Source organism: Salminus brasiliensis, chromosome 24 (assembly GCF_030463535.1).
Source record: "Salminus brasiliensis chromosome 24, fSalBra1.hap2, whole genome shotgun sequence".
Lineage (NCBI taxonomy): Eukaryota > Metazoa > Chordata > Actinopteri > Characiformes > Bryconidae > Salminus > Salminus brasiliensis.
In genome coordinates this window covers 8,167,235-8,181,599 of record NC_132901.1, presented here as the reverse complement: position 1 = coordinate 8,181,599, position 14,365 = coordinate 8,167,235, and the positions used below count along the sequence as shown (strand labels likewise).

Here is a 14,365-nt window from a genome sequence, read left to right as displayed (position 1 = left end):
GTGTGAGCGAGAGAGAGAAAGGAAGAAAGAAAACGGGTTAAAGAAAGAAACATTTACCCCCACTCGTGCCCCGCGTTTTCTTTCCCTTTCCCGCTCAAATGTAACACGTATGACCAAACCAAAAATATATATATATATTGATCATATATAATTATTGTGTGGGGAAACTAATGAGAGCTATTTTTGTGTTGAGTGTTTTTTTTTTTTTTTTTTAACAATCAATTCATTATGCAGTAACAAGGGGGGAAAAAAGCTGTTTTTTTATGAAACTGTGGGTGGCTCTTAAAAGAGCCGTTGAATAGAGAAACAAGACATGAAGGTAAACGGCGTTACTGTTTACTTCTTCTTAGGGGCAGCCTTTTTCGCCTTCGCCGCCTTGGGCTTAGCTGCTTTAGGCTTGACCGTTTTGGCTTTCTTTGGGCTCTTGGTCGCCTTTTTGGGAGCCGCCGGCTTCTTGGCCTTCTTGGGGCTCTTCGCTGCCTTCTTAGCGGCCGCGACGGGCTTCTTGGCCTTCTTGGGGGATTTCTTAGCCGCAGTGGGTTTCTTGGCTGCTACCTTCTTGGGCTTCTTGGCCGCGGCTGGTTTCTTGGCGGCCGGCTTCTTAGCTTTAGGTGCCGGTTTCTTGGCGGCCGGCTTCTTCTTTGCCTCGGTCTGCTTCTTGTTAAGCTTGAAAGAGCCCGACGCGCCGGTGCCTTTGGTCTGCACCAGAGTGCCCTTGGTGACGAGGCTCTTGACGGCGAGCTTAACGCGTGAGTTGTTCTTCTCGACGTCGTAGCCGCCGGCAGCCAGGGCTTTCTTCAGGGCGGCGAGAGACACGCCGCTCCTCTCCTTGGAAGCCGAGACGGCCTTGACGATGAGCTCGCCCACGCTGGGGCCGGCTTTCTTGGGGCGGGCGGCGGCCTTCTTCTTGGGGGCCTTGGCGGGCGCCGAGGCGGCTGGGGCTGGAGCGACTTCTGCCATTGTTCTGCTTTGCTGTGAGCGCGAGTGAGCACAAACTGCTGCAGCGTTCTGTGGAACCTCCCGCTGCAGCGAGGGGGCCGGCCCTTAAAAGCCACATGAGAACGTTGTAGACTCAACTCGCTCGATGCCGCACAGCCGTGTGGCAGCGACAGTCTCGCACTTGTGTTTTCTCTCGGCGTTTGTCGAGCGAAATATGGGTGAAAGCTCAACTTGGCGAGCGTAGAAATGCTCTTTCGTCTCCGAGAGGCTCCACCGTGTGTTGAGAAGACGGGAAGGGCAGCGTAACGACGCCGCGTTTAATACGGCGCTCACCGAAGCGTGCCACGCTACCGGCGTGCCGAACGGGCGGCGGCGCATTTGGCGTGCTAATCGGTGGAAAACGGCGACAAAAGGTGCCACGAACTGGGCGAGTGTTATCCGGTGCGTTGGAGGAGAGCCTCGTCGAGAGCGTGCTGGGCATCCGAGACGTGGGTGCGTTGTTTTGCTCGTCGTGCAAGGCGACCTTGAGGAGTGTGTAAAGCACAGTGTTGCCGTGTGTGCGCAGTATGACTTCCACCGTCGATGCGTCTTTGTCACCGGCGCTTCCACACTCGGAACGGCTCTCCATAGGTCCCCTAATACGCACTCGTAACACACCCAATATACCATAGCCAAAAATCTCATACTAACCCTAACACAAAATAACTGCATACACCCCCCCAACCCTAAAACACAAAAAACAAAATAACAAAAAAAAAAAGACAAAACTTATTCTAAACATAACATAAAACAATCATGCCCTTTTTCAAGCCTAATACAAAATAACTGCACCTTCACTCTAACCCCAATACAAAATAAACCCAAGCTCATTTAAACCCTAAAACCCCATTTTTCATTTTAACCCTAATAGAAAATAACCATTTTCTCTCTCCAACCCTAAATAAAATAACCCCATCCTTCCTCCAACCATTATACAAAATCACTCCATCCTCATTCGAACCCCTCACATGAAACAACTCAAATCTCATTCTTGTACTAAAACAAATTAACCCCATCCCTCCCTCTATCTCAATAAGCAACACACCAAATTATTATTTTTAAACTTTTACTTTCATTTAACCCATTCCATGCAGTCATGACCATTCTACTTAGATGTGCATTCCTCAGTAGGCCGAGGCCATGTGTATCCAAATCATCAGGCTGATGGCTAATGTTGAAACTTACTTTTACTGAACCTTCCTTTGTATCCTAAGGCAAAGGCTTAAACTCACCGTCACTTTAACTCAATCCACCTTCATCATAAAACTGAGGCCTTTGACCGCCATACTATTTTACTTACTCTACCCTCGTCCTTTTGCCTTGCTCCGACCCTCTACATCATAAGTCTAGCTCTGAACCTATTCTTGCTCGCTCAAATCTCACCATTAACCTAAGGCTTCAACTAAATTCATCTGTTAGTGAACCAAACCAAATAGTCCTAATACAAAATAACTCTGTCCTCCCTCTTAACCTAGTACAACATAACCTTAACATCATTCTAACCATGAAACCAAATAACCCCATCCGCCGTCTAATCCCAAAATAAAATAACCCATTTTCATTCATACTCTAATACAAACCCCACGACCTTCTCTCTCCAACCCTAAAATGAAATAACACCATCCTTCCTCCAACCATTATACAAAATCACTCCCCATCCTCATTCGAACCTCTCACATGAAACAACTCCAATTTCATTCTTGTACTAAAACAAATTAACCCCATCCCTCCCTCTATCTCAATAAGCAACACACCAAATTATTATTTTTAAACTTTTACTTTCATTTAACCCATTCCATGCAGTCATGACCATTCTACTTAGATCTGCATTCCTCAGTAGGCCGAGGCCATGTGTATCCAAATCATCAGGCTGATGGCCAATGTTGAAATTCACTTTTTCTGAACCTTCCTAAGGCAAAGGCCTAAGCTCACAGTCACTTTAACACAATCCACCTCCATCATAAACCTGAGGCCTCGTTTACAAAGCTGCTGTTACTCACTCTTCCTAGATCACATCTGCACTAAACACACTTTCACCGCCATACTTTTTTACTTACGCTACCTAAATTTACTTACTCTACCCTCGTCTTTTTGCCTTGCTCCGACCCTCTACATCAAAAGTCTAGCTCTGAACCTATTCTTGCTCGCTCGAATCTCACCATTAACCTAAGGCTTCAACCAAATTCATCTTTTTGTGACCAAACCAAGTAGTCCTAATACAAAATAACTCTGTCCTCCCTCTTAACCTAGTACAACATAACCTTAACATCATTCTAACCATGAAACCAAATAACCCCATCCGCCGTCTAACCCCAAAATAAAATAACCCATTTCCATTCATACTCTAATACAAACCCCACCACCTTCTCTCACAAAACCTAAAATGAAATAACACCATCCTTCCTCCAACCATTAAACAAAATCACTCCATCCTCATTCAAACCCCTCACATGAAACAACTCCAATCTCATTCTTGTCCTAAAACAAATTAACCCCATCCCTCCCTCTATCTCAATAAGCAACACACCAAATTATTATTTTTAAACTTTTACTTTCATTTAACCCATTCCATGCAGTCATGACCATTCTACTTAGATGTGCATTCCTCAGTAGGCCGAGGCCATGTGTATCCAAATCATCAGGCTGATGGCTAATGTTGAAACTTACTTTTACTGAACCTTCCTTTGTATCCTAAGGCAAAGGCTTAAACTCACCGTCACTTTAACTCAATCCACCTTCATCATAAAACTGAGGCCTTTGACCGCCATACTATTTTACTTACTCTACCCTCGTCCTTTTGCCTCGCTCCGACCCTCTACATCAAAAGTCTAGCTCTGAACCTATTCTTGCTCACTCAAATCTCACCATAAACCTAAGGCTTTGAATAACTTCACCCTTCTGTGACCCAACAAAAAAAGCTTGTGGAGATACTTATTTCCTCTCTTTCCTAACCGTATGCCTGGTTATATATACTAGACAGCTTTCATTACAAAGATCAAGTGTATAGTTCTAGGCTTCAAGTCAACCCTAGTATGGTTTCCTGCCTCACTATTCCCCACCTGTAAGGCTGATCTCCTCTGGACTGGTCTTTCACAGGTGATGTGCAGCTTCATTTATCCCACTTAGCATTACAACCCCACGCCATACAGTTAGTATGGCACAGTATTTTAGTTTGCTGCTCTGCCCCTGAATCTTAGTATACTATACCAATTAAATGCAGACAAACAACTAAGTAAGTTGATTTACATACATACATACACTGAAGGGCATTCCTTTTACAATAATGGCTGCAGAAGCACTCATGGGGGAAAAAAAAAAAAAATAATATTAATAATAATAATTAGTATTATAGCTTACCATCGGCGACTTTGTTCTTGAATAAAACTGCTCTTTCGAAGAAACCGTGGGTGGCTCTTAAAAGAGCCGTTGGGTTTGGATTACGCCGCTATCACCATTTACTTGGAGCTCGTGTACTTGGTGACGGCCTTTGTGCCCTCGGACACGGCGTGCTTGGCCAACTCACCGGGAAGGAGCAGACGCACAGCGGTCTGGATCTCCCTAGAGGTGATAGTAGAACGTTTGTTGTAATGAGCCAAACGGGAAGACTCACCGGCGATGCGCTCGAAGATGTCGTTCACGAACGAGTTCATGATGCCCATCGCTTTGGAAGAGATACCAGTATCAGGGTGGACCTGCTTCAGCACCTTGTACACGTAGATAGCATAGCTCTCCTTCCTGGACTTTCTGCGCTTCTTGCCTCCTTTCCCGGCCGTCTTGGTCACGGCTTTCTTGGATCCCTTCTTGGGCGCGGACTTAGCTGGCTCAGGCATACTGCTCCTCGTCGAGTAAGACTGAAGAATGAGGAGGAGGCGATAAGCTCCCACATTATTTAGACTCTGGCATTCTAATACAAGAAGGTACCGCCTTTAGAATGCCGTCGTACGACCATTGGACAACAATTGTCCGCTCGCTTCTTCCCAACCCCCCACACTCCCTTTCCCCCTCCCCTCCCCTCCCCTCCCCTCCCCTCCCATCCCCTCCCATCCCCTCCCTTTTCTCCTCCTCCCTTCCCCCTCCCCTGAGCAGCATTCTCTTTGTTCGCCTACCCGCGCATTTGTACCCACCGTGCAGGCGGCACATTATTTTTCGCCAAAGCGGTGTTGACGGCGATGTTCTGTATAATTCTGATTTAATCAACGCAAACGGGGTAAATGGAAAACAATATGTATTCTTATATAATAATCACATAATTATATAAGAATATAATGTCATATATATATATATAAATATTATATATAAATTATGTTTTTTCCTCCTGAAAATGAGCTTCTTAACAAAGTAACCGGGAGATTCATAACCACCATCATTGACTTTATTGAAACAAACAAATATGATCAACTCTTTGTTCGCCTTCCCGCGCATTTTTAATCTACAGGGCTTAATCTGTTTTTCGCCACAGCGGCGTTGACGGCGACTATCAGGATTTATTAAGACGTATAGTTCTGATTTTACCAACGCATACGGGGGGGTGTAAAACAATACATATATACAAAGTAACATATATGTACTCTTCCCGTATATTACATTCTTAATACAGAGTATCCGGGAAACTGCCTTATTTGAAACAAACAAGCTAAGATTAGAAACAGGCTCTTTTGCTGGATTTGTGAGTGGCTCTTAAAAGAGCCGTTGGGTTTAGAGCTGTTCAGGCCGAGCGTTTAACCTCCGAATCCGTACAGAGTGCGTCCCTGGCGCTTCAGGGCGTACACCACATCCATAGCGGTGACGGTCTTTCTTTTGGCATGCTCAGTGTACGTGACTGCGTCCCTGATCACGTTTTCCAGGAACACTTTGAGCACACCGCGGGTCTCTTCGTAGATCAGACCGGAGATACGCTTGACGCCACCACGACGAGCCAGACGGCGAATAGCCGGCTTTGTGATACCCTGGATGTTATCGCGAAGCACTTTACGATGACGCTTGGCGCCTCCTTTTCCAAGGCCTTTGCCGCCCTTGCTTTTTTTTTTTTTTTTTTTTTAAATAGCTTTATTAATCAATAGAAAAGATGGTTTACAAGAAAAATACAAACATACAAGACAACATTACATATATGTATATGTTCAAAATTATTTTCAAATTTAAAGGTCCAAAAAGTTCCATACATCACCTTTATGTTTTTTTAAGTCTAGAGTCCTTCGTCTTCTCAATTCCATCATGATTTGTTTAAAAACACATTCACTTGAAACAAACTGATGATCTATAGTCATGCGACATCTTGTTTTCCATAGTTTATGTTTCACAATGCACAATATTAACCATGTAATTTCTTTTTCTGATTCTGAGAGTGTATTATTAAAAATACCAAAGGCAACGGTCTTCAAAGTAATTTGACATTTAAGATTAATCTCTTTTAGTTTATCCCAAACTTGTTTAGATCTATAGCATTCAAGAAGAAAATGCTCTACAGTTTCTTCATTGTTACAATTGGGCATTGGACACTGTGTTGTCTTTACGTAGCAGCTCCATTTTACCACTGTTCTTACTGGAATGCGCCTAACAGAGATTAACCATGCTGTGTCTCGTAACTTTTCAGACAATGTTTTACTTGTGATATTGTTAATGACTAACTGATATTCATTTATAGGAATCTCTTTATAATTTATTAATCCACCATATACAATATCTGCTATCTTCTTATATATTTCTTTATTAGAATCAAAGGCCCAGTTAATATTAAGTGATTCATATTTATTTGTAAAGTCAGAATATATTATTTTATAATATGGTATTTTAGATCTAGCTCTTCCTCTTTTTTTCTCTTTCCAATTGCTAATATTTCCAACCCACTCCGCTTGTCTATATAATCCATTTGCTATAATTTTACAAACTGCTATTTTGGTTTTCAGACCAAAATCTATTGCCCCTAAACCACCCTGTTCTTTACTTTTAAAAACTAGCTCTCGCTTTGTCACCTCCCGTGTGGTACCCCAAATAAAATTGCAACAAATTTTATTTAATTTTTTACTCCAAACATCTGTAGGTGGAAATATACAAGACAAAAATAGGATTTTAGACAATATATACATTTTAATAATTCCGATTTTTGCCTTATAACTCAAATTATGATTATCAAATTGGCTAATTTCTTCACGTATTTCTAATTCCTTTTCTTTCCAATTTCCATCGACACAACCAGTATTATCAAATTTTATTCCTAGTACTTTTATTTGTTCCTTTTCAGGTATATTAACTGGGAATTTATATCTAGTTTCGCCGATCCACAAACACTCTGATTTAGACATGTTTAACATGGCGCCTGATGCTTGCTCATACTGTCTAAAATGTTGATAAATAATTTCTAATTCTTTCTTCGTTTTAATGATAACTGTGATGTCATCTGCATACGCAGAGATGATAAACTTTTTCCCATTAATTTTAACACCATTAAGTGCTTTATCGTTTTTGATTTTTTGAATTAAGGGGCTTATAGCTAATACGTATAAGGCGGCACTAAGTGGACAGCCTTGTTTAACTCCTCTCAGGATCAGAAAATCATCAGTTAATTCACCATTGACATTCACTTGAACTTTCGATTTCTTATACAAACATTTGATCATGTCAATAAAACTCCCTGGAAAACCGTATGTTTTAAGAACTGCAAAAACATAGTCTCTAGACACTGAATCAAATGCCTTTTTTTGATCTAGAGCAACAATGTAAAAATTCCTTTCTTCCTGATTATATGTTATCTCTCTTAGTGAGTTCAAATTGTCCCACATGTATCGACCTTTTACAGCACATGTTTGTTCTTTTACAATGGTCAAATCTAGCACATCTTCTAATCTATTCATAATAATCTTAGCAAGGATTTTATAATCTAAATTCATTAGGGTCAGATGCCTGTAATTATCAATATTTGATTTATCACCTTTTTTGTGTATAAGTGTTAATACTCCTTCATAGAAGGAGTCATGCATACACCCTGTCTGAATCCCTTCATTATATACCCGTGTTAATATTGGAGAAATTTCTTTAATAAAGTTTAAATAAAACTCTGTAGGCAGGCCATCTGGACCTGGTGCTTTTTTTAGGTTTAATTGTTTTATCGCAGTTTCAACTTCAATCTCTAAAATCTCACCTTCCAAGGGATCGAAAGATTCAATGTTTGGCGTGTGAATATCTAAAAAGTTTTTTATCATCAAGTCATCAATGGTTAGTTCTTTATACATTCCTTCACATAGAACTCTAATTGTTTTCTTTATTTCATCAAAGTTTGTTATAATTTCATTTCCTAATTTAATAGAATGTATTTGTGACATTTGTTTTTTCTTTGAATATATGGACATTATTTTATCTGGGTTAAAATTTTCAAGTGAGCTTAATCCTGCTAAAACTTGAAGATTTTTTACATTTTCACAATTCATTTCATCTATCTTGTCCTGTGTATCAGATAATAGCTTTTCTTCATACTCTGTCCTATCTTTCTTATGTTTTAGAATAATATATTTCTTTATTAAGGAGCTATACTTTTCATTTTTTTCTTTATTAATTAGTCTGCTTTGAAACTTTGAAAATTGTCTTATTCTGGTTTTAAAAATTTCCCAATATTCTTGTTCAGTGGATAGTAAAAATTTAATTGATCTAATTCTATTAAATTCTTCTTTTAAGTCTGAATTTACTTTTAAATAGTTTAATATATTTATATTCATTTTCCAATAATTCTTATTTCTTCCTCCTTCATTAAACCTAATTGTAGCCAATACTGTAAGGTGATCTGATTCAACTAAAAGTTTAGTCGTATAGGATATGACCGTAAACTTCTCAGAAATATATATTCTATCAATACGTGACTTAAAAACACTATCAAATCTTGTAAATCCAATTTTTTGAGGAAAAAGAACTCTAAACGTATCATTTATTTTATTATCTTTCATAATTTGTTTTAAAACACGCCCTTCTCTTAAAATTGATTTTGGATTAGTTGAAGAACTATCTATCTCATCTGTGATAGTGTTAAAATCACCACAGATGATGATATAAAACCCAACATATAATAGGTTTTTCATCTTATTAAAGAGCAGAATTTTTTTATTTCTATCCTGAGCTGTGTATACATTGATTACTCTAACTTTGTTTCCATACATAAAAAAATCTACATACATCAACCTTCCTGGGATTAACTCTCGAATTTTTATAATTTGAATATCATTTGTATAAAATAATATTGCTATACCATCTGCTCTATCTTCACCTACTGAAAAAAGAGATTTATTGTTACCCCATATCTTTTTAACATCACATATATCATTGTAATTACTTAATCTTGTTTCTTGTAAACATAAAATATCTAATTTTTCTTGCATTAAAACATTTAACTTTTTTTTTCTATTTCTACTAGATTGAATTCCACGAACATTACAACTAGCTACTGCAAGGTTGCAAGAAGACATGGTAAATTATTAAAATCATTTCTTTCTTACTTTTCCCAGTAGTTCAGATCCACTCTTCCCCTCGGTCTCTCCGGATGAGATGCGTTTTCTTTTAGCTTCTTGAGGCAAGTGTTTAACAGTCACATTCGCTTTGTTTTCCCGTTTGGAGATCTTCTTCTGGCCTTTTCTTTGTTCATGTCCTTGTTTAGTGGTCGGAGAAAGTGAGTCCGCACTAAAGTCCTCCTCATTTGCGCTTTCCTGCGTTTCCTCCCCGCTGTGAGATGAGTAGTCTCCACTCATGTCGTCCTTTGACTCCTCTGAGTCGCTATCGCTGCTGCTGGACATAGTCTCTCCAGATGCTTGTAGAGTTCCGTGTGAGTCGTTTTTCCCATTCTGAGATTGTGTGATTTCCTTGTTTTTGTCAAGCTGAGCTGGTTTGAGTGTCTCTTCCTCTTGTCTTGTCATCTCTTGTTCCTTTGCTTCATTCAATATTAGCTGCAAATTTCTTTGTCCTAATTTTACTCTATTTGTGTAAGATTGTGGGCAGTTAAAAAAGCTGTGGCCAACTATGCCACACAAACTGCACTTGGCAGTATTGGAACATGTGGCAGATCTATGGCCTAATTGACCACATTTCCAACATTTAACTGTATCGCAATCTTTTGCATGATGGTCAGATGACTGACAGATGAAGCAAGAGGACACTTGTCCTTGATAGGAAATTTTCCCATTGTACGGGCCCAGAGAGATGGAATTTGGGAGGGTTAGAGTACGTCCTTGTGAATCTTTTTTAATCCTGACTTGGTATTTCCTTACTCCATACCAAAAGCCTAAGTTATCTACCGGTTTCTCCGCTGGTTTCAAAATTTCACAGAACCGGGATAAGTACAATTCAATGTCCGCATCAGTGATTCTGCCAGTCCAAAATTTTACAAAAACATTCTTAATATCGAAATTGATGGGGGAAAAAGACTGGAAATCTTTCCACTTGTCTTGGTTTGATGAAAATGAGTCCATAAACTTGCGGAGTGCTAATTCACTGTTGAAGCAGATTTCATACTCCGTTTTATTCGGAAGGCCGATGAAAGAAAATATATCTTGAACGGAGATCCACTGAGAGTCCAAGATCATCTCGCCCACTGTGTTTCTGTCTGGTGGTTCACCACTGCCAATAAATTTGATTTTGGCCCAATATTTCAGGAACCTGTCATTATAAGCAGAGCTCGGCGCCATTTTGACCACCTCTGGGTCACCCAAGAAGCTTAGGCGCTAAACAAAAGGCAGTTTCCCGCCACAAACGACAAGAGCGAAAAAAAAAAGGGGGGGACCGCAGACACACGAAGTGCTGCGGTCTGAGCTTGATCCGATTGGCAGATTCCAGTTGATTTAAAACATGTAATCAGTCTAAAGTTGAGAAAAAGGTAGTTAAATAAGACCGCAGACACCGCGAGGTGCTGCGGTCAAAACACGAAAGTATTCTCTTCTATATGCCGCCCTTGCCTCTGCCGGACATCCTAGCTGCTTCTTTTCTCAGTCGACGAGAAGAGAATCTATGAAGCTGGAGCACCCGAGGCACGCCAATTATACCCCTCTATAGGACCTAAATGAAAGCAAGGGAACCGAGCGACGTCACAGTACATCAGCTCCGCCTCATACTCTGTACGTGTGCAGAACGCTTGTTTTGCTGTATAGCCACTGAGTGGGTAGCCATACAAAATACAGTCAACCAGAATTCCGTTCTCTCTGGATGTACTCATGTTCAAAATAACGCAGCACACTTTGGATCATGCATAACCTTCACTGTGAATACTTTAACTCAACATGATTTAGCTTTGAAACCTACAGCCTAGCTCCAGACCTGCTTGACCATATAATGACGAAGTAACCTAAACTGCAATTAAGAGCTAAAATCATTTCTGAAATAGATTGGTCTTATGGCGAAATCTTAAATAAATAAATAACTGAATAAATTCATACAATTCAGTGACCTAGGCATAAGATGAACTGTTTAGTGAGGCTGTGTATGAGCCTACTTTGAGTCACTGTAAGAAGTGGATAGGGGCCATGTGGCCTTTGTAAATAAACATTTATGCACTGTTTTCTAAAAATCAATTACTACAATAATAACGCCAAGTGTATATATATATATATATATATATATATATATATATATATATATATATATAATCTTATATATATATATATATATATATATATATATATATATATATATATATATATATATATATAATCTTTCCGTGTTTAAGGATTATCTTATCTTATCTTATCTTATCTTTTACCACAGGATGACACCCCATGCTCCATGCATGAAGTCTTCCTTCGTACACCTGGGGCGATCCTAAACCGCACTCCACTACTCCCTAGTGCACAGCGTTTTTTCGTGACACCGTGCACTCCATAGGGAGTAGTGAGCTGCTTGGGAATTGGACAGTGCAACTCCGGTTCTAATGTCATAGCTTTTTCTGAGCTTTTTTACTGTTTAACTATTGGCCAACGAGCGAAATTGCATTGTTTTTTTGTTTGTTCGTTTTTTCGGTTGACCGATGCCGTTTCGGCAATTAGCTAATAACGAAAATAATCTTTTGTAAACAAAACACTAGCTAGCAAGCTACACAGGCCGCCCAGCTCTGAAAACCAGAAGATACGCTGCTGGTATCCGGGTTTAAGCACGACTGTTTCTCCCTCACTTGCTCCAAATAACAATATAGAGAACTACGCACGTGTCCGTAATATCGTTATTTTTGTGATTAATTTTTAGACACCTAGCCATCATGCTACTCTCCGAGGTGGCTTCTCGATTTCAACCACGGCAGTAAACGTATAAAATGTTGCTAGCTATATACACGGTTTCATAATAAAACTTGACTGACTCGAGCGAGTGTGTATTTATCTGACAGGTATTTACACTCGCTGGCGTAATGCTATTGTTTGTACCATCCGAGTTAGCTAGCATGCTAATCGCTATGTTAGCTCATGTGTGGACCTGAAAAAGCAAGTTAACTCAAATCACTCAACAGCCACAAATCACGGCTGTATTGCGTACTTTTATGCTACAACTCCGCATGTGGCACTGCACTGTGGTCAATAAATAATGACCCCTCATAATTAGGCTCATATTTGTGCTTTACTGTTTATGCTGGCCGAGTTAGCCACGCTGCTAATCGTTAAGCTGGCTCCAAGCTATGTACAACTCCACACATAGATCCAGCAACGGCAGTTCTACGTCGATTTGCTGTGACTGGGTGTACAACTTTAGGCTCTCCGCAAAATCGACTTATCGGATTTCAGTATCCACTTCATTTTTGGCAAGTTAGCAAACGTTATCGTGCCAACAGCGACACAACGGAGCTGACCAGGTCCAGTCTCCAGCTCACGCCTATTCCACAAAGCAACGCAAAGTGTAATGACTCACATGTCGTCATGTAAAGACGACGTTTCACATGTATGAACATTAAAAGTAGTTAACATAGGTCTTAACACGACAAATACCTCGGTCAGCCGTCCACTCCCCTCTGATGGCTGTCGCCATGTGCGCCTCGGTCTCGTATACAACAAAGTCACACTACATCACGCCATTCTAACGTGCGTAGCGATTATTTCACACACACACACGACAAGAGTACGTGTCCTCCCTCAATGCACCTGAATGCCTGAATAAATGACATAAATGGCTATTTAGTACTAGGGTTACGACCTTGCAAGCATAAAACAAGCACACACTGAGATCAGCCCACTACTGTACACCATGGCACACGGTTTACTTTTTACTGTGACTGGACGTGCAGTTATCGGATTTCATCATTAGATGAAGAGAGGGAGGGTGGTAGGTAGGAAGGTAGGTAGGTAGATAGATATGTATACATAGAGAGATAGACAGAGATAGAGAGAGAGAGACAGGCTCCATGACAACATATTGAACAAGTAAATCCACATACAAAGGGTTTGCAACGTTTAGAAAATACAACGCCAACAACCCAGTACAACAATAAATCAAATTCAAGAATTAAAGAATTAAAACAACACGTGATTAGTCCTAATACATGGCACGTGTGTCAATAGGCTGAACTTGTAGTTAGGCATCATGGGAATTGTAGTCCTTGATCTTGACACTACAGGATAAAGACACATTGTGTCATTGACACATTGACATAGACACACTTAAAGGAAGCATAGTGTTTTATAGATTCAACCAGTAATTTGTTCTTTTTTTCTTTGTCAACACATATTGCTCAAACACAAACCAGTACAGGGTTTGTATTTTCTGTCAGATTGAATAAGTATGCATCAAGCTCTCTCTCTCTCTCTCTCTCTCTCTCTCTCTCTCTCTCTCTCTCTCTCTCTCTCTCTCTCTCTCTCTCTCTCTCTCACACACACACACACACACACACACACACACACACCCACACACACACACACACACACACACACACACACACACACACACACACACACACACACAACCACCACCACTGACATATTTCTGCACATAAAATAAAACAAGGCCAACTTAAACTAAACCCACACCATTTGGATTCCTCAGGTTTTCACTATACATCTTCTAATAAATCTTCTTCTAAAGTCATATTGGTTAGCAGTTAGTGGAAGAGAAAGGAAGGAAATAAATTGTGGTGAACAAAGTAAGTGTAAAGCTCATGATGAAGTCAGGATGAGTGGTAGCAGTTCGGCTGGACCTACCTCTTAGGCTTCTGATGGAGTTTCAGGGCTAGGCCCTAAGACTATGTAGTTGCAGAACGTGAATGGAGTAGTGATGCCATCTGGTGGTCAGAATATGTATCTGCCAGGCCAGGTTCCATATATTTTCAGACGTATTCCCTCACAACATTCAACATGATATGACTTTAAACATTTGAACCTTGACATCACTAAACTACAGTTTTGGATCAATAAATCCAGGTGAAGATACTGAGATACCCAGT

The 14,365-nt window shown here is 40.2% G+C and overlaps 2 protein-coding genes across 2 annotated transcripts; both read right to left on the bottom strand.

The window, feature by feature from the left end:
• Positions 1 to 336: 336 nt before the first annotated feature.
• Positions 337 to 960, bottom strand: LOC140547012 (histone H1-like). The gene has a single exon (XM_072670498.1). The coding sequence runs from the start codon at positions 958 to 960 to the stop codon at positions 337 to 339; it is 624 nt and encodes a 207-aa protein (XP_072526599.1).
• A 3,473-nt stretch (positions 961 to 4,433) lies between these two features.
• Positions 4,434 to 4,808, bottom strand: LOC140547033 (histone H2B). The gene has a single exon (XM_072670542.1). The coding sequence runs from the start codon at positions 4,806 to 4,808 to the stop codon at positions 4,434 to 4,436; it is 375 nt and encodes a 124-aa protein (XP_072526643.1).
• Between the last annotated feature and the right edge of the window lie 9,557 nt (positions 4,809 to 14,365).